This window comes from Polyodon spathula, chromosome 12 (assembly GCF_017654505.1).
Source record: "Polyodon spathula isolate WHYD16114869_AA chromosome 12, ASM1765450v1, whole genome shotgun sequence".
Taxonomy (NCBI): Eukaryota; Metazoa; Chordata; class Actinopteri; order Acipenseriformes; family Polyodontidae; genus Polyodon; species Polyodon spathula.
In genome coordinates, this window is record NC_054545.1 from 7,408,356 (window position 1) to 7,433,974 (window position 25,619).

Consider the following 25,619-nt stretch of genomic DNA (forward strand, 5'->3'; position numbering starts at 1 on the left):
ATAAAATGGTTAAATAAGCCCTTAGTGTGTGGTGTTTGCCTACGAGAGTGACCATGATTGATATGTATAGGGTTTGTTGTATCTTAATACAAAATACACTTGATTATACTGCATTTGTGTTTGTTGCAGTATTAGCAATAAAAAGTACGTATGGAAATTATTATCACTAAGTAGAGCATGTATAATATTATCTGAAATAATGTAAATATATGCTTAAAACTATACATCAAGATTCTTTTAAATATAACCCCCCACCCCCCCACAACACATTCTCCCATCACTTTTTTTTTTTTTTTTTTTATGAAATTGCTGAGATAGGAGCTTGACCGACTGTTTTTTCTGTATTCTCATGCAGAAAATTGCAAAACAATGATCTTTCTTGTAACTGTAAACACTGTATCTAAGCAGTATAGATTAGTGTGCTTTTATAATTCTTTACAGCACATTAATTTTCTTTACTGACACAGCACCAAGTGGTTTGAACGCTTACCGAAGAAAAAAGAATTGCAGCTTGCAGTGATCAAGGTAATAGAAAATGTGCCGAAACAAAATGTACTTTCTGAAGTGCTTCGACGCGCCTTGTTTCATGTTGAAGGTGCTTATCTTGAGCAATACATAATGGCAGAGAAGCAGCAGTCTTCTGGTAAAATTATTTATTTATAAAGAGACATAGATGCATTAGGAAAGTTTAGATGCGCTGGGATAGTTTCACAACAAAAGAGAAAGCATACACTTCACTATCTATCCAACACTGCTATGTGTGAATGATTTTAATCTTGATTAAAAAACAAAGTGGACCATAGCAAGTGAGTAGATGCAGGCCACACAACAGAACACAAGAAATGACCTTTAGAAGTGATTTATTCCTCTTCCATCTTCCTCCAAATAGGTCTATAGGGGTCTATATGATGGATGATGTCATAAATCCAGAGATTGAATGAATTTCGATTATCATTGTGGAACTAGGTATTATTCTTTTTAATATAGTTTTTATATATAAATTCTTGCTTCCCTTCACAGAAGATTTATTGAGTTATATCATTTATTTAATGACGTTTTGAATATTTGAACATTTGAACAGTTGGAAATTGCTTTAAAACACTGTTTGAATAGTCACGCCATTCATCAAGCTGATGAAAATGTAAACATAACATTGTTACGTGATACATTGCCATGCGACAAGAACTGATGAAAAGATGAAAAGTATATGTTTCTTTGCAGTCAAAAAATTCAAAAAATTACTAATACATATTCTGTGCTACAGCAGTAAAATATGTCACTTCATTTCATTCATGTCACTCAAAGACTTAGTGAACTGTTTAATCTATTATTAAAACTGCTTACAGAGGCTCAGCTGGAAGAAAACATTTCAGTTAGCCTCTAACTGATGAAACCCTTTTCCTCTAGATTAGGCGATTACAAATATCTATTGCTGACATTTTTCTCATTTAATGCACTTCAAAAGATACTTAAGTCATCATGGTATAATGGCTCATTTAAATAACAAATGTTTTTAGCGTGTGTTCCTTTAAAAGTAAATTTATTCTGTAAGAAAAAAAAAAAAATGTTCGAAAATAACTTAGCGGGAGAGGACCCAAATCCTCTCCAACTTAATGACACTGTGTCACCTGACTGCTAAAATAATGGTAAGATTCTCAAGCCTGCACCTCGATTCATTGCCATAGCTGTGCTATAGTCATCCTGCTGTGACATCTTTTTCTGAACTGATTCCACTTGAAACCACACTCTCCCAGTCTCCTGCCACTTCCCTTGTCGCGTTTGCATGAATTTGCATTCAAGTGGAATCGGTGAAAGAGCTGAAAGGGGAAAAAAGAAAGATCTATTTAAAAAATAAATAAATAAAAAATACAAGGCTACGTGCATGGCATCTCAGTTTATATCAAACGCACCAGCCCAATTCCGTTGTGCAATTCTTCTGGGGTATACTGTTAACTAAATGATAAATTAGTGACAAACTGTGTCTTTTTGTTATTTTTTGGTCAAGTCTATTGCGAATCCACATTGTCTGCTGATATTTTTGACTCAGGATTTAGTTCAGCTGGGATATGACCTGTATGCATGTAGAAATGTTAAAGCCCTGAGCTAAAGTCAAGTGAAGCCAGGTTGAGGTCTCTCGTATTGCACAAGGCCTGCACCACAGCTGCAGCAGAGGCCATGTTACTGCTGCTAACTGGTGCGGACGCAGCCAATCAGGTGTAAAATCAGTACCGCCACGGACGAAATGTGCAGTGACAGCTTTCATGCTTGGTAACCTCGCACAGCTCCTCCTGCTTGCTTCAAGAAGACAGCACGTTCATTTATCTCCATTCATTTTACAGAACGGGAAGTCTAAATGGTGGAATATACAAGAACTTGTCTTGGAAGTGATTGATTGTCTTATTGATAAAGGACTGTGCTGGGCTTTATGCAACTTTTCACCGAAACTGTCTGACATCATAAATTTGTTATGTCTTTTCAAGACTCATTAAATGTCCTGGTTTTACAAGGATGAATTTGAGGTCTCCTTTCAGTTGACATTATACTGAAGCTAGTTTGCTACTGTACAAACAAATAAACAAACAAACAAAGTAGAAGGATACATGACACATTTATTTAATTCCATATTTGTGTAAAAGTCTATCCAATTGGTCTGAACAGTGGTGGATCTAAATATGTCATTGTCTGAATCATTAAAAAGAGCCCTTTGTGAAAACAGTACCCATCTCTTCTGTGTACTTTAAAGTTAAATAAAGTTCAACAGTTGTTCCTGTTTTTAATATTAAAAAGTGGCTACATTTACTTTTACCACCATCTAGATCACTCAAATTGACCCTAATAGCAGTAATATCATAGAAAAGCCAATCTCCGTTTGCTGAGACAAGACTATGCTTTCTCCTCTGTCCTGTTAGCACCTTTAATTTATGGTCGCATCAATTGCTTTGTCAATGACTATCTAGATTTTTGACTGTTTACTTAAATTATTCCAGTAAACTATTTAAAGTTATGGATTGAAACATACATTTTACATTCATGTGGCATAAAATTTACGTTGGTACATTGTTAAGTAAACACTAAAAACTGAAAAATCCTTTGCAGTGCATTATATTTAGGGCTCCTGATTTTTTAATTTTTAAAAACCGATAGAACACCTCTGATACAAAAACAATTAAAACGGTGTGTAACCAATAAACACCGAAAAAACACTGGAAATGGTTACTCAATTAATCTTGACTTTACCCCTTTCCAATTAAAAAAAAAAAAAATACTACCTTACCCAGTGCAGCTGGGCAATGTCCCTCCTCCCTGACACCGATCTGAATACTTTAAACCCGCCCCAATTACTGAGTGGCAGCAAATTCCTGCAAGTTTCTATTGGAGACTCTGCTTGCAAGATTTAAAACGAGATAACAATTATAGTAGAAACTGATAATTGTTTGCAGGATTTAAAGCTATATTATAGTTAGATAGGAAGGATTTAAAACCAAATTGTAAATTGCAGTGAAATGTAAAAAATGCCTATATACCAAAAACCCCAGAAGAATGTGCCCATGACCATAAGGATTTCATTGAGGAAAACAAAAGGAAAGAAGGTACAACTTAAGTGTGCAAGTACTGTCAAATTACTATACATATTGTGACAGAAAAAAAACTTGGAAAGTAACCAAAAACAATAATTTCATACAGTATATAAAAAGCAAAGCCCCGATGATAGCTAAAAATAAGCACCAAAAACTTGAAATTATATTATTTCACATTTATAGTATGAAGGGTCAAGGTAAGCTTTGCAGTCAACTCCAGGATTCCTGTACGATATACTAACACATGTTGTTTCCATCTTAGGCAATGCTTTACTTAAATTTCTTTGCAGGTCTATATTTGTCAGTTAAAAAGTTAGAGACATATTCCATAAAGGGATACAATACAGCGACAAGAAATGTAAAGCATACAGTACATTTTTAAACTCCTTATCAGTTCAACTTAGTAGATCTTCAAAGGGAGTTACTTGAGTGACGAGTAGTAATAAGGTTACAGCCCAAGCCTCTGCACTGCACATTCATTGTTGCAAGTGCCTCATCAGATTCCGAGTGGCAGTCCCCACCTCTCTATAATTCAGCATTCTTTAAGAGTTCAGCTAATTATAGGGATCCAGAGAGATTTTTAATATGGACAGCTTCAAAACTTAAAAAAGATCACTCCGCTTTTTGCACTGCTTCTGTCATTTCTTTGTTAATATTTTACATTAGAACCGTCAACAGAGTTTATCATGGTGTATGCTCTTTTGGAAAGTACAGAGAAGCATTCAGTTGTACTGTATTATGTATTGTACCTACATGTAATGTTTGCAATATTCAACAGCTAGGGGCATGTCATTGTGTATGGAGCATCTTTTTAAAAGATACAATAAAAGATCATAATGATTTTACCAAGGAAGAAGCTGTTGTAAATTAGCAAACAGCATTGAAACAATGCTGCAAAAGTGAGCTGATGGGATCCTGTATACAACAGCCGGTTATTGGGTGTCACAACAGACCTGCAGTTCTGTATGTGGAAGGCATTTGTTATAGTAGCAAGAAGATTGTGTTAGTTTATTCAGGGATATTTTGGCTGTAAATCATTGTGTGCTGCCTTGGAGGGTGTATGGGAGTCATCTCTGGACAACCAAGTAATCTCCATTGTGTTTATCAGATGATAACTGCATTGACTATATGGACGGTTTTATCATTAAATGTAACTTGTCAAGATAAATCCACTGGTAAAGAGCATTGCTTTCACTACTATGTAGTAGTTATCACCGTCGTTTTGTCATACAGGCAACCCAATAGAATTGAACTTGAAGGATTCATAGTAACTTAGCATAAATAGAAGAGTCAGACTACCTTAACTGAACACATTGAGCCATTCAATAGATATCAATTGGATGTAAGAAATACTGATCTGCTTCTTTCAGTGGGGGTTATGTGCAAAAATGACTCTGAGAGTGACAGTCCTAGTTCAAACCTACATATAAAATCAGCCTTGCTTGTTTAAGTTCCTCACCATAGAACAGCATGCTTGCTGTTGTCACGCAAGCAAAGTACCAAAAAAGCACCTTCCTATGAAGTAAGAAAATTGACAGAACAGTGTGCAAAAATGAGAACATGACATACCCGCATCTGAGAACGTTTTTTGTCTTGCTGTCATTCTCTGTTGCTGATTTTATGATGATGTTTTTTGTTTTGTTTTTCTTTTGTTTGTTTGTTTATGCTTCTACTTTTTGATGTCTCACATACATTTCAGACATTATTGCTGATTTAAAGATAAGACGGCGCGTTAAGTCAATATTTTATGTCAGGTGCAAAAAGACTTTTGACAGCTTGTGAAGTCATTGTGTGGCACAGATATCTACGCTGAGATAACATGAAAACAAAATGTGTAATAATGCCAGGCCAGTTTATTTTTTATTACAGATTCTATCTGTAAGAAGATTCTAGTGGGGAAAACACTCTTAAGTACCTTTCCCCACCTTCCAACCCCTAACAATACATGTCCTTGCACCATTGCCACCTGGGCTGAGGGGTTTTGAAAGCTTTGCTGCCCATTTTCTATTTAAAATATGCTTTTCATACTGTATTTGTTGAATTGAACACTGAACACTGAACACTGAACACTGTTTTTGTTTAGGTTGTGTAAGGAGGTTGCTGTGATATTGTATGTCTTGTACATACACTATATAGCACTTAGCAAAGGTCAACTCACTGATAGATTAACAGGATACTGCTGGTATTTGTATTTAGATAAATACATTTGTTTTTAAATGCCATTGTCACTTACTGTGTTTAAAAAAAAGTCTGTAATGCCACCCACTTGAATGAACAGGCAGTGAGACTAAGAAGAGTCAGTGCTGACTTCCATACGATCATCAAGTTCATAGCATTCCTCTAGACAACTGTGTCATATTTTGGAAAACTGAGTACAGCAAGTGGGTTGCCATGACAACAAAAGGACTAAGGATTGCCTCTTGCTTCTGACAGACTGAGAGGCTAGAATAACGAGGATTTATAGCACATTATGGAGGAAAATTGCCATAACGACAGACATTATAGTACAACATATCATATTCATTTTGAAATCCATCTTCTTAATTAAAACTGTGAACTTTGCAGAACACCAAACATGATTTTAGTTTAAATGAAGGCATTATCAGTGTTTCCTTTTAAAATCTTTAGTGGCTTATTAGGGCAACCAAATGGACCTCCTTTGCTATCATTTTTTTAAATGCTGATACTGTTCTAATCACACCCGGTAGTAGGAGAGAGTCCATTACACTAGAGAACGTAACAAGTCAGCTAGGGAGCTAGATAGTGGATGAATAGCATGAGCTGGAGGCACTACTGCAGCAGCTTTCTTACTTTTATTTGAGTGTACAGGGCATAGCAGGTTCCAGTTCACATCATACATTATATTATATCCGTACTTAATTTCTTCACACAGTGCTAAAGATTCCCAGTTGCAGAGCTTATCTCTTATGATACACATCAAAGAGTTGAATTGCGTTCTCTTTCTGCGCTTGCTCACTGCCAGATTGCAAACTGTCAATCAAATGGGTGGAGCTGAAATATATAAATCTTTTAAAAGGTCTGCATCTTGTTTACTGCAGAATCATTACAAACGGAACTGCATGAATATTACAGTATTATTATTATTATTATTATTATTATTATTATTATTATTATTATTATTATTGTCAAATGCTGTGTATGTTGTATCTTTGTAAATTGATCATTTGCACAAACAATACACACAATGTGTTCCTAAATCAAAGTAACACAGTCAAGTGTGGTGCTATTACACAACGGTTGTAATTATATATGCACTATTTAACATAATGGAAATTGACCACTTTTTTTTTTATGGTAATAAACAGTTACATAAGACAGAGAAAACCCACCAGGCAGCTTTTACAATGTTACTGAGAGTCACTTTAATGCAGTCCAGCAGCTAGAGATTAGAGCACAGAATAATTCAGCTGCAGGAACCATTTGGGCAACACCATTTACTTTCTGGATACACAGGCTTCGTAAAAGGAATGCTCTTGTACTACCCTAACCCCCCCCATCCCCGCCCGCCCCCAGCTAAATGTACTGCAAGCACGCACATTCACATCAACAAACAGCTTGTGTTTTTAATTTGGGCTAATGAGCCTGTAAATAGTCTGTTTGATGTTTGAAGGTTTTGTGAAACATAATAATAAGTAAATGGGAAAAATTAACAGACAGTCATGAACTACAAATGTTGTTTCAGTTTATTGCATTCAATACTAATGTAGTGTAATTTGAATATGAATATTTATAGTCTTTGCTATTATAGGAATGCACCGTGTATACTTACTTACAAATTATTAATTATACATTTTATTACACAGCACAATTATTTTTATTTAATTTGCTATATTGGGCAACAACTACTTTACAATGCCTTCTACGTTGTAATGAGAAACATTTTAAGGCAATATTGTTTTACAATGTTTTACAATGCATATTGATAATACTCTTTGGTATCACTTTCACTCATCATGCCCCTATTTGAGGGTTTCTGGTATGAAGTACTTGCCATTAATTCAGCTGATGAAAGTAGCAATGTAATGGGGAATCCTGTCAATCAGATCTTAAAGGGATCCCTTTGGCGTTGACAATGTTATTCAAGCTTGTAGCACAAATTTTAAATCCTGTCCGAATTCCTGTGTGGAAAAGTGCATTCATAAGCCACATGATAATGAGCATGTAATATACATTAGGACCATCACATCGATATTATAACACGGATAAAATATAGAACTTTGTGTAGCATTTTCCCTATAGAGGAAGACATACTTTAGGCCTATGAAAGGTGAAAATGTAGTGAGAAAGTTATGCAGTAAAAGTACCTTTAGTAACAACAATGAAAATGAGAGTGTGGTAGAATGACGTGTCTGGATATGGCCTTATCAAGTTGAAATTAATGACGAGAGCAAAAGAAAGATCCATTGAATGATATCAATCAGTAGAAGCAAGGGTTTCACAATTCTGTATAATAGTAAAAATGTTAACATTGTGATTCCCCGCTAAATACACATTTGGAGCATTCCTGGAAATTGTGCAAAATGTTTGAATAATTTGTGGACATTATCATTTAATTGCAACTTGTTTTTGAGAGCATTGAATGAGAGCCTTAATAAATAACTGTCAAGAGTATACCAGGGATATGAGAGTTTTTTTGTTCCACTGCAAACTTGGCAAATACCCAGATCGCTGTTTCATGTGTAGCGGATTGCCTGGATGGCACTTTGGAAGACTGACAAGTTGTACTTACCATAACTGGATAAAGGGCTTGATAAAGTGTCTGTAAACTTGTATGAAAAAAGATGTCTGCTTGTATCTTCAAATATGCCTAACAGAAGGATTTTTTTAGCATGAAATATATTTATTTTTATACTCAAAGTCATTAATTTACCCAGGGCCCTGGTTAGATGGCTGAAACAGCTATATTACTTTCATCAGCTAAAAGTTACAGTCAATAATGAATCAAAGACCATAGCAAACAAGTAAAATTCAGTCATGCAATTTAGTATGACTTTAATTATTTCCAACTATACTGTATGTAATTAGATCCAGATACCCATATGTACAAGCTACAAGTTTAAACATTTTATCCTGAAAGACTTAAAAAATACCTTAATCATAAGAATGCTTAAGTTTCCCCTTTCTAAGTAAACATTTCCTCAAATATCGAAAGCTGCCAGAGACTAAAACAGCATGTTGTACAGTAGTTACACTGTGACACTGCAATTTCCCAAACTTTGTTTTTAAACCATGTAAATATGGTAGTTTTTTCACGTATCAGCTTTCAGAATGTCAGAAATAGTGATACATTTATCTGTTTAGTTATTTTACAATACATTATACCATAAAACAGCAAACGCACATGTCGTTACAGAAGTATTATGTAAATATGGGCCTGTTCAAGCATATAGGCTTGAGAAGAACTTCCCTTGGACAGTGAGATAATGTATAATGCTGATTTTGTAAAGATCAGGCAGCTTTGCCTATTAATTCTTTTTCTTTTTCTTTTTCTTTTTTTTACCATTTTCTCCTTACTGCAATCCACTTCCTTCACCTTACAGCAACTCATGACAACATTTCCCAATAGAAATAGATGAGATAATTAAATGAATGACGTTCGGGAAAATGTTCAGTTTTAATGGCTTGCAGCTTATTTTTAAATCACAATTATGAAATCGTTATTGTCTGCAGAATCTAATGAATGGCTTTCCATTAGGGAAAAAAAAGTCATTTTAACGTATTTACTTGAGATAGAAGACATTTGTATCTGAATTATTGTAAGGTTTATGAATGAAAGATAAATATGGAATTTAAAATCTCTGTTACGCTATAAAGATGAGACCAAACCAGACCATGTTTCAAATTTTGACAATGTTTACCTACCACTTATTTGTTCCAAATGCCTACATTGAACATTATTGTTTAGGTGCAATATGTGCCACTAGTATGAAGAGAGATATGCAATTATCTCACCCCTGGAAAGGCAGCCTCAGATTGATATACTAGTAAACTCAGGCCATAAGTGACTACAATGTGTTTCTGTTATGTAATTATCAATATAAATTAGTTATTCAGCTATTACTTCATTCAAGTGCAACCAACCACTAACTACTTCATTTTACAGTTTACCATATTTCCTCCTTTCACATTCTTGCTCATGCTTTATCACTCTACATCTTAGGCCAACTGAGTCATTGTCCTAGCAACTAGTTATGCCAAAGTCACTTTCAGCAAACCATTTTAACATTATCAACCCATTTTCTTTCATATGATTACCAATACACTATACTCTACAGTATGGCACCTATCCTCCCTACTTCTTGATGCTTCAGGGAACAGCCCTTGATGTTTTCTTTTTCGAAAACTCCACAAAAATATTTAGTTTGCGTTTGTCCATTAATAATGTTTGTTTACACGCAGTTCTACCCACGCTCACTTGGACTCTTTTGAAATGAACATCCTCAAATCAGTGCAACTTCATGTGTGGGTCAAGTTTAATAGCCTATACACGTTTCACTTTTACAGACTAGCATCTGTGTTGTGGGAAAAAAAAAATTATATATATATATATATATATATATATATATATATATATATATATATATATATATATATATATATATATTTATGGTTTTAAACGAGTAAGAGATTTAATATACATTATAATACATGCTGGGCTCTGATATAATCCCTCATCAGGTAAAAAAAAAAAAAAAAAGTCACATTCCTCATACTGCTTCTAGGAAGCAATTCAGATACAGCATTGAAATAGCTTTACATCTTTGGGTACAATTGAGGGGATATTTACAGAGGAGATGAAAATGTCCATTAAAGGCTATGACATAAATTGAAACAGACGTCAGGCCATCAGTAGAGGTTACAGAGTAGCTCATTAATGAAGCCAAGTCTTATTTAACAAGCAGTGGGTCTGTGTCTGGAAACATGAAGCAATTGTAATGCTTATTGTCAGAAACCATTTATCATAATTTCAAAATAGAATGCAAAGTATATTCTTGAATTGTACAAATTGCATCCAATATATTAAGATGTGTGGAGTTAGAAACAATGAAGGGGGAACAATTCCTTTAGATATTTATGTAGATGGACGTGTGTGGTTTTTTTGTATTATTATTTCTTCCTCTATATGCTGTTATTAAATTTAGTCAGTCAGTAAAGCACTGAAATGTGAAACAGGCTTCACGCCAGTCATTCCTCAGAATATACAATTATAACTTCAATGTATTTATCTTCAAAACTATCCTTTTTTTATTTGGATTTCCCTCTTGTGTGGTCCTTGTCACATAGAAGTCATACAAAACAAAGATAGTATACAGTAGGTAACAGAAGCCTTTTATGTGTATTGCATACACAGTACAGTCTTCTATTAATTTTGCTTTCTCTTTGAACAATTGCTAAGACAGCCTAGATAGATCCGTAAGTTGTATGTACTTGATTTATAAAATATCAACATAATGTGCCTATTATTGTTTGTGTTAGGGAAATAAGTGAACACTCACTGAACATCTCGGGTAATTGTACTAAAATGGTAGGATTATTATTATTTGAATTAAATAGCATTGTCTGAATGTCATTCAGATTTTAATTTTCTGGGGGTTGCTCAACCACTATTAATTTTGCCTTTATTTTCAACATCATTATTCTGATTGCTGTGTCATATGTATATCTTTCTTATGAGAAGGAGTTATTATAAATGCAATGTATTAGCAAGTGACAAACATACAGCATGACAAATACTGAAGAACATGAATACAAGTCAATATGATTACATTTGCTGCAGTTTACTCCTGTAGACCCTAACGCCACTGCCTATAGCAAAGTTTCAAATATGCTTGCTACATTCCTGCTGTAGCGTTGGGAATACACCTTTGGTACAGAAGTCTAACTGTGAGATTAATTGTGACATACTGTAGTTTACATTGCATTTACACAATAGTTTAGTTCAGTTTAGGCCTGCAGTGTTTTTATTTGTCAGTGACAAGACACATTCCTTGACAGCTGGTCGGATCCTATTTTGCATTTTGATTCTGACATAAATTATTGTCTTTGGAAGCAATTATTATGTCATCATATACTGACAAGCAGTAGTTGGTGTTTCAAGTTCCACATAATTTAGTTTACAGCAATATTATCTTTTGGGGAAAAGCTCAACATTGCAAGCTTATATCTCTATTTTTTAATCTATTCCAGTTTATTTGTCATTTTACGTGTCTTTTTTTTTTTTTTTTTGGTTACCAGAAAATAGCAATTTTGATTTCCGATTTTCTCCCTGTCTAACATAATGCATTTTAGCAAGTTCACATATTGACTTCCATTGTAGTTTAAAAATAATTTTCTTTTGACAGCTCTTCAGAAAATGTCTTGCGTCATCTAGAGTTCTAACCTTGTCAGTCAGTGCTTTAAGAGATCAGATTGAACTTGTTGTCTGTTAAATACCCCCAAACCGCAATATCAATAGTTGGTAGTATCAAATAGGTTTTTTCTTTCTTTTACATACCATGTAGAACTGATTATTATTATTATTATTATTATTATTATTATTATTATTATTACTTGTAGTAGTCATAGTAGTCGTTGTAGTAGTTGCAGTTGTTGTAGTATTTCAATAAACAGTTGTAGAATATGATTAGGAATAATATTATTATGCACTTTTGCCATTGTTATTTTTGCTATTGTTTATAATCACTTATAAGGGATACCTACACTAAAGAGTTACCCATATATCATCTTTGCTTTCTGTGTGTGAGCAGTTATTAAAACGTTCTCCAGGATTTAACAAATATCTATAGCTCACGCTCACATGACTCCTAACGCTTGAAATGTTACACAGCTTCTGGTGTGGTAATCCCCAAAGGATTAGAGCTTCTAGTTATGAAGCTGCTCCTGCTTTCATCTAAATAGAAAGTATTTATTTCAGCTGGAATGAACAGACGTCTGACAGTTGGGTAACTGACTCAGTCCAACTTAACTTTTAATGATTCTGAAAGCAGCCACTGTATATGCACTGTGAGTGGGGAACAACACGAATCGTGTCAGTTACAAAGCTTTTCCTACGTAGGCTGTTTGAAGCCTCTGATGCATTAAGGTGCGTTGGTAATAGTAAGAGTAGAGAGTGACTCTGTTTCAAAGTCAATTTGCTGAGTTTCTCTGATTGACAACTGATTTATTTAAATATTAAAAAAAAGCTTTCACACTGAGCCAATGGTAAAACTAAATATAACAATTTGAAAGATGCTGTTATGTGCCAAGGTAAATATGTATGTCTATTGATATCTTGACAAATTAACGGTACAGTGTATGATGCCTGTATTTAATGTTATACAAATCTATAGGCATTAGCTACTGAGCTCTGTGTGACCCAGGGTGGTGGTCCCAGAATCATGTTGCACATCATTTGGTGCCTCTAGATGCTAATCTCAGAATGCTATGCAGTCTTTAACTCTTCCTTGTGTTTAAACTGCAGTTCTTCATAGCTGACAGTAACTAGCATATTTATATGCACAAATGAGCATCCTGTTACATCATGAATCTGCATACCTACTGCTTAATTTCATCTATGCCAAATGAGGACGACAGAAGACAAAGCATTGTGTTTTGATGGAAATATATATGTATAATGTTATCATTTATATTTATTTTCTACTGCTACCTTTCATGTGTTAAAGGTACAGCACATTTTAGTCATTCAGTGTGATATCCAATAAGTTAACAAATATACATGATACAAAATTTACTCAGTGAACAAAAACAATAATAAACAACTAAGTTTCACCCAAAAAGCAAGCACTGTCGATTGTTCCGCTTGCAGAAACAAGTGCTTCGAAAGTTCTGCTGACAAACTTGTTATCCCAAATAACGTGAGCGTTAAAGCCAGTTGAACGAGAACTAATTTTTTGCTTCTCACACACTGATACTGTAACCAGCTGCACTTGGTAGTTGCGAATGGATGAATGAATGAATGAATGAATGATCCATCTCCAGCCATAGGTCAGTTACGTGAAACAAGAGTGTCAAGAGATCAGTCAAGTGAAACGACAGTGTCTAGTTATCCACTTATCTTTTTAATAGTTTTTATCCCTTCGGTACCGGTAATAAGTGTCGAGTTACGAGTAAAGCGTAATGTCAAATTAAGAGGCAGGATGAATATGTTATATATGGCAAAAATCCAGGGCCAAGACTGTCTGTCGACTTAAGCGAAGGTGTCGAGTTACCCACCAGTCGAGTTAACCAAGGTTAACTGTATTACATGGAGTATACCAAGACATCATTATTAGTAGTAGTGGTATTTTAGTAGTAGTGGTTAGGCATGGCAAGTGCCACAGCAGTCAGTTTGTACACTTTGTTTTTCCCATGCTCTGTCACTTTTCTTTTAGCCGAGAGTGTGCTGATTTAGTTTAAATCAATAAATTTCTAATTTTATAAACCGTTGGCTCAGATATAAAAGTGGCTTGGACAAGTGACATTTTAAACTTGATTTCAGTCCCCTCGTTAATCCATGAAGGATTACACTATGTAACACAATTTTTGTTCCTGGGTAGTAAGTGTTATTTCCTAATTGCTTATGCCTCAAAAGTATAGAAAATGGCTATTATTCCCCACAAAGTTTGCTTTTGTGACCAGGACAGGTAAATTTCAAAATATCACCATTTCCAATGAGAAAACGGGCGCTTTTATGTCCTTTTGTTCACATAAAGTCAGAAAAGTCAGAAAAAAACAACATATGAATCCAAATTGACATGTATTTATACTAAAGTAATACACAAAATGACTTTATTTACGAGATTTATGATTATACTGTAAATCATATGCCTGAAGAAAAAAAAAATGTATTTTTTTTCTTCAGGCATATGGTCTTTGGTAGATTTAAGGTTTGGGATTTTTCTAATAGATAAGTGAAGTTTTTAATATTAGAATATGTATTTAGCTGAAAAGAAACCAATGCAATCAGAATTGAATCAGTGTTATGAATCAGTGTTGTGCCCTATATTTACTCTAGCTGTCACCAACATATAAATCAACTGATGTTACCCAAGTGAATATCCCTATATCATTACTGGCATGTAGTGTTTATCACATCAGCGGTCATAGCAGGGCATGGGAAGCAAGCTGGAAAGCTTGATTTTAACAGAGTGTTTAGGGTAGAGGCAAGTGTTTTACAAAGGGAATGGTTTTGTAAATGAAGCAGAAACTGATGGACAGTGGAGCAAAATATAAGATACAACTTAAGAGCTATCAGGTAGACTAAGATTCTAACTGAGATTATGTAAATGAAACTTTGTTGGCTGTTTTTCAGTCCATTTATATTTAATAATTTTCAGACAACACAAACATTTCATATGGAAAACAGCTTTAAAAAATATTAGCAGGGATGCGGAATTGTGTTTCTGCTTCATAAGCAGACAGACTGCACATTCCAAAACCCCAGTTTAATCACAGAATATCTAAAGAGCTGCAATCCAGTTGCCTGGCAGATAGATTTCAATCCTCTTGACTACCCTTTTAGAATACCACGATGTTGAAGGTCTTCTTTCAAGACATCCCCGCTGGGAGATCTGAACTGCTTAGAGCTTACAATAAGAACACTTTGGCAACTGATAAATTTATCATTGGCAGATGCACAATACAACTCCAAGTTTACATTGCTTTCAGTTTGAAAATTACAATAGTCTTAGCATGTCTTAGTATGTTAATTTGATGACTAACACAATAATACCTTGCGTAACAGACTTCTTGGTTGTTAAATCAAGTTTTTCACTTTGCTTTTGATAACAGAAGTGGGTTCACATCACAAAGCTGAAAAGATTAACTGATTGAAATATGTTAATAACTAAATGATAATGTATTGATTTATGTTAAAGAAATGTTTCTCTTGCAGTTCTAGTACTGGTGTCTCAAACATTGTGTAAGTTTTCAGTTGTTTCTGTAGCCTGCTCCACTTGCTAACAAAAAGTAACCAACATACTTCCGATTGGTATAACTGGTGAATAATTGGACCAGTGGGAGTAGGTCTTTGTAATAACTGTACATTAAAATACCGCTTGCTTTATCCATACCCTACGTCAAGGGTTCCCAAACCTTTTTTTACCTGGGACCACCTGTTAGCATTTGCACTGTAACCCACTATTAGCATTTCTTAAGAAAAATGACTAATTAAAAGCATTTTTAAACCTGCAGCACTGTAAAAAAAACTAAATCTAAAATGTCCTTTTTTTCATTTGAATGTGGTCTCTGGTTTACAGGATTAAACAACAGAAGATAATAACAGATTGCATTAAATAATGCAATAGACAAGTCAATACTATAGAAGCAATTTTAAATAGGCAATTGCCTAGCACTTACGATAGATGTACATGCATTTCTCAGTGGGAGTGTACATACATTGTTTGCATAAAGGTTAACACTCTTATGCTGTTGGCCAGCTAATTAATGCATTCCCAATGATATATTGAACTCCTTAACTCAAACTAAGGTATAATTAAGTCACATATAACACTACAGGCAAATAAAGTTATTTTTAAGGCCTTCATACACACACTATTGATAAGGTTGCAGTTTCATGGAAGGCGGGTTTTGCTGTGAGCTAAACACTACAATATTCCCAGTGGATTCCATTGTTTTTTGAAGGCATAACTCTCCTTATCATACCAGTGTGTATGTATACAGTGAATAATAATAATAATAATAATAATAATAATAATAATAATAATAATAATAATAATAATAAAGCTGTCCAACTACAGTACAGGTTGTATTCTATTTCTTATTGAATAGTCTAATACAGTCATGAGTGATATGGTTCATTAGAAGTTGGGTTTTCAATTACCCAATATTAGCCTGAGGTCTTTTTGACTACAACCTTGCTGTCAAAAGGAAATCTGACATCTTGACTACAGGCTAGAATGGCTAAAGGCTAAAAGTCAATGGCTTAAGATGACTGAAAGGCAATGCTGTGCTAAACCTGCCTACCTTAGCCTTTTCAAACCAAAATGTGATTAAGACATGTATCTTACAGTTTGAATCCTTAAGCCTGATTTAATATTAAATATTTTAACAGTGTGTACTAAAGGCTTATTTAGTTTAATGCTTTAATCTTGGAGTCAGCAATACAAACATGTCAGCAGCATCCCTCCTAAATCATTTCAGAATACATACGATTAAAACCTTGTTATCATAAATACACAGAATCTGTTGGATAATCTATTGATAATTAGCCTCCAGAAGACCAACATCCTGCCTCCTCTGGCTTTTAAACTCAACAGAAGGCCAGCCTTCAGCGCGTACATCTCGTAGCACAACCTTGCAGTTCACTGGAACCTGGGCAAACTGTACAGAATAAGAGCATACTGATAAAAAAAAGACTAAGCAGGGTATAGCAACTCAAACAGTTAATAATGTACTTCTTTTCATTAGGTTATTGTAGTGGTAATACATTATTAAGAGTAGTACCTTATTTAGAGTAGTACCTATATATATATATATATATATATATATATATATATATATATATATATTATATATATAGTGGAGCCTCTCTTGGTGTGGAAGCTCTGTTGGTGTAGAATACATTTTTGTTAATTGCTTGCAGGTAATCCTTGTATATTATGGGTAATACAACCGTGATGTTTCTGTGTACATTTCAAAATAAGAATATGTTTATTCTGCTTTAAATGGAATTCCACGCCAACTTCTGGAGTCCTTTTAAAGTGATTAGTGTTGGTGTAATGCATACAGATTACAGGGAACCTTCTAAAACGCTTACAGAGAACTAGCATTTAGACCATGTAGAAGGGTGAGTCATAAACAGCAAATACTCTTTAGCAAGAAACAGTTAGCATTGATAACAACAGTATTGCAACAAACAACAGTGGATTACTTTAAAATTCCTCCTGAATATTTGTGGTAGTTTTCTTGTCTTGACTATATATATATATATAATTTATTGATTTCTTTTTAGCAGCACTGAACGTCCTAATTACATATCCTGTAAATGAAAGTGTTGAATGGGTTGTTGATAAACCGGTACATTAATTTAAAAGCTGGTGTTAAAAGACTTCTGCTAGCATTCAATTTGAAGCAGATGCCTTCAGAACAGATTCTTTTTTAAAATGTTAAACTGATTCACAGACAAACCTTCTCTCTAATAAGAATTTTGTCATTGAGAAAATAACACTTTCTGCTACTGACAGAAATAAATTTAACTGGATTCATATATGTTTCATTGCAGGTTCTTACATGTCTTATACACACAGTATGTGTGTTCATTCCTCTATCTATGTAAACATGTACAAAATACTACTTTAGATAAGATTTTGCAGATTTAGATATTACAGTACATTAGTTGATATAACCTTAACTAAACTAATTAATTTAAGTTTATTTTGTTGTTTGGGAATTTAGTGTTTTAGAAAAGGGATGTATCGTGACAGTGGAGAGAGCTTTCCCTGTGTGAACTAATCGCTCTGCCAACCCCAACCTTGACAATATTCCTGAGACCAACAAGCAGTTTTTTTTTTTCCAAATTCACACCCAGGCTTCCAGATGTAAATGTTTCATGTAAAATAAATGCTAAATACATGCTTTTATGCTTTCCCCCGTTGGCTTGGAAATGTAATATTCATCTGCTTTTTATTGATGTGAGGAGAAGTAGGTTACATTTCTGTTTCTCTTTTCTGTTGCAGCTGGGGCTACGTACATCTTTGGCAAAGGGGGAGGGCTCATAAGATACACATGGCCAGCCAATGACAGACCAAGTACTCGCACAGACCGCCTTGCAGTTGGCTTCAGCACATCCCTGAAGGATGGGATCCTTGTACGGATTGACAGCGCTGCGGGCCTTGGGGATTTTCTTCAGCTACATATTGTAAGTACATCTTGAGGCCTTCTTCACAGCTATATATGTCTCTTGGCTGTTTCTATGCTATTTATTGCCTGTAGCTACCCCTAATGTGCTAGCCCAAATATATTGAATGGAACATGAAACAAATCAGATATTAACATCTCAAATGTGTGAAAATCTGCTCTATTTTTGCTGCAAAGTCATGAATTCAGAGCTTAGCATCAGGGTCATAGCATAGGTGGCTACAGCCTCTGCTTTATTTACCAAGTCATGATCTTAAAAGCTCACCAGGTCTTAATTACAGTTGTAGGCCAAATAATTCTGCCAAACTCTGTGGTGAGCTGAAAATGATCACATATATATATATATATATATATATATATATATATATATATATATATATATATATATATATATATATATATATATATATATATATATATATACACACACACACACACACATACACACACACACACATATATATGATTCTAGAGCCAGTTGTCTGATTAAACTAAATATGTCTAAGTTGATTGTGCATAGCTTTTGCAACATAACCTCTCTAGTGCAAATGCCATAGAAATAACTGAAGAACACATTGGATAAAACAATTACTGCACAGTATATTGTCTTCAGTATTGTTATAAGAAACTGTGATCTGTAGTTCCTATTTTCTTCTTCTCAGTATGCTTTAGTCAGATGTTCAGTACTAGATCATAACTGCTCCTATGTGATCCTTTAAAAAATACTTAAAAATGTATACTCAAGTACTAATCCACAAAGTACTGTAAAAAAACTGCATATATTAAACTCGCAGAGGTTCCAACAATATTGGCTACACTGTGTTGTTGCAGGCTGAAGAACATTAAACGGGATTATCACTTAATTATCACTGATTATCACTTAAACGGGAAATGTTGAGATGCAGCGAGTGCCTGGTTCAGTGGCAAACTAGTCAGTGTGGATCTGGCCCAAACAAGTTGTCTGTACTGTACACAGGCCTCCTGTGGTACAAATGCTCTTTTCCAATTACCTCCTTCTAGGATCTTAAACTATGCATCATCAAGCCTTTTCTTTAGGGATAAAGACATGCAACCTGCAGTGCTTACTCCAACCTAAATGTATTCTAAAATCTAAAGGAGCAGCTTTTAACAATATGATAATATGATGATGATAAAGTAGATATGTCAATGTCAATCAATAGGCTAGTAGATTAGGCAAATGCTCTAACTTTCTTCTTAGTTAGAAGAAATAATTCTGGCTGGGCATAGTAGAATGAACAGCTGGGTTTTTGATTTCCCTGTTGTAGCCCTAATGTATTAGCCTGAGCTTTCTTTTTTCCGCAAAATGGGTTTTGTTGAGCCATTAGAGGATACAGACACATTTCTAATTTTGTATTGCAAATAGATGCAATGCAAAGATAGCCTATAACTGAACTGCCCATAAAATATGACTCCTGTTAAAGTCTGATTATCACTCCCTAAAGCAAGGGTTGCCGCCCATACATTTTTCTACAGATATTAAACACTGATCCTGCTTTTCATAAATGGGAGATAGTGTCAAGCCGAGTGAAACACCTTGGTGAAAACACAGTGATGTCACCTTTCCAACAATGGTATCTCGCAATGCAGGCATCATTACATACGGCCTTATCTCTGTTGTGTTGTCCCTTATTGGTTGGCAATTAAAAATATTCCCTGCCTGGTGAAATCTGCAAAGCACTGGAAAATACATTATAATTTGTTCCTGCAAGATAAAAAAAAGCATGACTGCTATTAACAATGTATGCTAGAAATGTATAATTACAAGTATACTTTTGGTACAATGGTTGCTGGCTTGTGGAGCTGGATGTAGAGCTTAGATATTGTATGAGGTGAAACACAACTTCTCCTTTTATGAGGTAGTTCTAAGAAGTCTAGTGTACAGTATGTCAGTAAAAAAGATCAAGGGCATATGTGAGCTCTTAGCATTGATCAATTGCTGACTGTCTTAAGGCACGTTCGCTTTGGAAAAAAGCTGTTTAAGACCTAAAGGCATGTTACTGACTAACACAGCAGCTTTCCTATTATGCTTCCATAGTTTTCTACCCAAGTTGTTCATACTAGCCTAAAGACAAAATCAAAATAGACACTGTATGTTTGAAACATGTGGGGTAGCATTTCATACCAGCTATAGGTGCATATTACTTCCATATTAACATTTCAGGGCAAATTGTTTAATTGTTTAATAATTATTGTTATAATTATGGCATATAATTGCACTATAGCTCTGAAGTCCTTAACAACAGTCTGTATTCATAGCAGCAGTACATATACTTTTATTCTCCCATAGCTACGGCACATGTTCTCAAAGAAATCACTGTGACCTAGACTGACATGCTCACCTTGTCATCATGAAGAAAACTGTTTTCCTCATCTTTCTGAAATTGTCTTTAAAGGTTCAATAAAACATATATGGACTGCATATTCTGTGCTTTGTGGAAAACTAATGTCCTTTCATGACGATACTGTATAGTTTCCTTTGGATATATACATTACACTCCTATAGATATATCAGTTCCCCAGCATTACATTCTTATAGATGTATCAGTTCCCCAGCATTACATTCCTATAGATTAATTGATTCCCAGCAGCATTAATTGATCAGCTGAAAATGTTAGTTTGGGCCATTTTAATTGACCTGCGTAAAGATGTTTATAGAATAACATGGTCAGCTTATAAATAATTCAGAATTTCCTACAGTGCATGCAGGCTTTGTAATTAACCTGCTGATTTAAGAAGACAAAAACAATAAAAAAAAAACAATTTTTGACAACGCGCTTTCAGCAGGAGCTCTGGGCTTCATACATAAAACATAGTGATGTGTTATTTATAATATTATATGCGCATAAAGAAACCCTGGACTACTACAGAATAATGTTAAACAACTGGTTAAATCTAAGCAGCTAAGTCTATCCTAACTTGTCAAATTCTAAAAATAGTATATTTTTTGCTGCTTTGTTGTAACAGTTGCGTGGTCCAGGGGATTGGGGGAGTGGGCTCCTTCGTCATTCATTCTTCATCCCCCCCCACCCACACACACATTTTACCAGCACTGCAACTGCATCTCCCACTAGGACACAGGCAAAGGTGGCTCTGAGCAAGATGGACCCTCGACCAAATGAGTGCCACCCTCTCAAAAAAAAAGCACTAAATCACAATCTATCTGACTTTTCAGACATTACTCCTGTGCAGTGAGCTTTAGATCATCATTTATCCTGCACAATTCACTTATAATTTAGACCGTGAGTGATGGACAACACTACCAGTGGCATTTAAGAACCTTTTTTTTTTTCTCTCCAGGCCTGTTCAATTTTGATAACAGCAGCAGTCACTTAGGAATAAGTCTAGACTATAGACTTGTACTGCTTTCAGTTCACCAGTGGTTGATGAAGCAGTTGCTTCTTGCTCAAATTATATTTCTGCTTCTTTCAGATTTTACAGAACAACATTTTTATGTTAGAACATAAACAGTATCCTTTAACCTGTCTGTTTTCACCATGGAATCCCATTCTGAACTGTGTTTCAGGGCTCACTGGGGCATCCTATTTTCCATTGTTCTAATTTTAATTAGTAAGGTCAAAATAAGATGCTATATTAACACTTTCTGTAATAAAACCAGTTTCACAGTCAACTTTTACTCATATGCATTTATTTTATTATATTGGGATATTTAACTTAACAAAGGACCAGTTTTAATACAGCTTAAGGGAAATTGGAACATCCTGATCCATACTGTATTTGAAAATGTACCTGACAATACTTCCCTAAAGGATTTTTTTTTTTTTTACAAAGTGTATTTATTGTATTTATTCTGCAATGTATGCTATACAAAAACACTTTAAATAGATATTAATTTATTTTGTCCGAGGGTTGTTTTTATCAAAAAATAACCTTTAATATACCAATGTTACAACATCCGACTGACTGTAAGAGTCTGTGGCAGGGGGGTTCTTTCTTCAAATCCCTTCACATATTGACAACAAGAAAAAGGATAACGTGTCCCTTCACTGTTAAACTTGTTGACTGAAATCCTATAAGAAAGATCTAAATGCACAGAAAGTCAATAGTGTTGATCCCTCTTAATCACCTGGCCCATAACTACATACTGCCTGTCGATTTTCAATTACACAAACCTTCCCTTATTCATTGGCATGCAAAGTGCATTTCTAACTGCTTTCATTTAATTCTGGGGGAGCTTAAAAAGGCTGCAACAGTTATTTTGGCTTGTTTCATCCACCGCACTTAAAGGGAATTCTGACGTTGCGTGCTGTGACATTTGGGTGAGTTACATGTTTACATTTCTACTTACATACTGGCACAGGGGAATCAAAGACTGTTAAGACCCTTACAGTTTATTTTATATCTTTTCCTAACAGCAATTCATGTTATAGTCATTTCAAATGTATTTTTTCTCTTATCCTAAAGTCCCTGGTTGCAAAAGAGAAAACGTGAAGCATTGCATTATCTGCCACTTTACTGAGTTGGGGAAGATTTAATTATCACCAGCTAGTAGTGGGTTCTAAGCAAGAGAAAAAAAATTCACTATGGCACTGTGATCCTAACAAGAGAAGCTGTGGCAAAAATACTATAACTACAGTAACTGTTTTTCAGCATCACTGTAACATTGTAATTATTAGTCCAACTACTTCTGCAATCACTGCAAATTGCCAGTAACTTCAGTTGTTCTCCGTTTATAGGAAATTCCATTATTACCACAAAAATCACAATTGCACTTGCTTCATTAATCAGTAGCTTTGTTCACAATGGGGAAAAAGCAAACATGTATGCTGTTATCATAACTTTGTAAAAAGACAAAATGTTTGATTTCCAGGCTTTTTTATTGGGAAGGTTTACAACAAACAAATGGGCATCATTGTACTTTAGTTAAGGTTGGGCTATGCTAATACTTCTGAAGTCAGGCATTGTGGTAAAGTAGTGATGGTAATCAATGTTCAAATTAAAACCATTTGGGATATAGAGTGGTAGCTAGGATCAGCTTTTACCTGTCATGAGATAATGCAGCACCAGAAAACATTTTGAAAAATGTGTGCCTATGCTTTCAGGACAAGTGGGGGATTTTGGAATGGGATACGTACACTTGGTATTGTTCTTCTGTTTGGTTTACATGTTCTTGTGACTGTGCAAAATGATTAATAAGCAATCATTTCAATGTGTTTAGTTTTTAATAGACTTTATTATAGACTTACCACACCCTTGAGAATTTATTTTTTATTTTTTAAACTTCATAACGGCTCATTTCACACGCTGATTGATTGATTTATTTAATTATTTATTTATTTATTTTACCATAATGAAATAATTTGTAGTTGTAATAATTTTTTAAGTTCCATTATTTTATAAAATTAACAGTTGCATGTAAGGGGACATTTTAAACATGCAAACATTAGTTCCTAAGAGTAGCACTGCAATATTATTTAAGTTCAGATACTGGTACAATTTTAAAATATTGTGGCTGTATAAAACATAATTAGTTGACATTATTTGTACACGTGTTTCTGCTTTCCTTCTGTATTAACTATAAAGAAATGTTTTTTTTTTTTTTTTTTATGGGGTTACAAGGTTTGCACATTGTTTTCAGAAAGTACATGTACTTTCCCAGTTTCACGTTATTTATGATTTCTGTTGTATTTCTGCAGGACAAAAGATAAAATGTTATTGCATTAGGTATTGGGCAGACATACCCTCAGAACCACTCAGACCCATCCATCCGCCACATACCCCACCCTCCTTCCTTTCTTAAGCAGCATCATGTCATTCACTAGTGTAACAATTGCAGTAATGGCATGCTTTTTAGACTTCTTTATGCAAATCGCTGTAAATTATTAATACAATATGTATATTTATATAACAGATCCTTGCCATCTTTCATCATATTTGTATTGTTTTCTATTAGTCAGGTACTTTTTTGTTTCTGAGTAACTAAGCCAAGGCCATCTTTTGAAAAACTGGTATTCTTTTGATCTATTCATATACATGTTTGTATGTTTTTGTGTAGATAGATTAAAATCAAACCCAAACCTAACCTTATCTTACACAAGGGATACTTGTGAGCAGACAGAAACAACCTAAAATCTCAGCAAAGATAAGAGGCAGAAGAAAGATGATGATCATGACTCATTTCCAGAACAGCTCAAGGATATAACTTGATTGATTTTTTTTTTTTTTTTTTTTTTTCTTATAGCTCTGGCCATGACAGTATTACATTGGTGACAGGTTAAATCAAAATTACTACAGGATGGGGATCTAGCCATGCATGCAAAATGCATGATCATACCATATTTGTTGTCATCATTTTGTTAAGGTTCTGTAGGGTTCTGTTAAAACAGGTTGGAACACATGGATTAGGAATTTCAAATTAGCTAGATAAACAGGGGTAGCAGATCTGATACATCAGCACACATTGGTGTTCATTTTCAGTTAATTGTGGGTTTGTTGTCCCAAAAGATTTTGCATGTCTATCCAGCTATAGAGTATAACAAGAATTCCAACCACCGCACACATGGCAGAGTTCCAAAGTAATTGTTTCCAATGACATAAACACAGCAGAGATTACTTGCAGATACCACCAATTGTAAATATCTTTACAAGTTGAAAAGGAAATAATAGCATTTGCATGCACAGTAACCTGCAATCATGCATTGTTTTATGTAGTAGGGACAATCAATCCCACTATCTGCCACAGTGTTCTCCACTTTAATTAAAAACTTTTTTTTTTTTTTTAAAGCTGTAGATAGCACATAATTTAAACAGCATTTCAGATAAGAGAATATAAGCATTTACTGTAGGGATGAAATTAACGTGCATGGAAGAAACACATAATCATCTTCAGAGTAATTGTAAAGTTATTCACTGAGCGACACTGAACAGCTGTGCATTTAAATTTTATTTTTTTTAAAAACAGTTAATTATTGTGTTAGTTATTGTGTTAAAAAAAAATCCATCTATTTTCTACCGTGATCCTCCATTCTATTCGCCAGCGGATCATATTTCATGCATAATTTTCTGCGGTTCTAAATGAATAAGTAATGAGCATTTAAATGGTTTATCCACCAAAACAATACTTCCGGTTCAATTGTGTTAGCAAATGCTATATAAACTATATTGTAGACATATGCTTTTAAGTAA

The 25,619-nt window shown here is 34.5% G+C and overlaps 1 protein-coding gene across 32 annotated transcripts in view; it reads left to right on the forward strand.

Annotated features, from left to right (window-relative positions):
- The window catches only part of nrxn3a (neurexin 3a), a 290,916-nt gene that overhangs the window by 192,343 nt on the left and 72,954 nt on the right, over positions 1-25,619 (forward strand). For all 32 annotated transcript variants that reach the window (XM_041266212.1, XM_041266208.1, XM_041266209.1 and 29 more), the window contains one exon: positions 18,275-18,456. In XM_041266212.1, the coding sequence (XP_041122146.1) occupies positions 18,275-18,456 (182 nt within the window). The remainder of the gene's footprint in view (positions 1-18,274; positions 18,457-25,619) is intronic.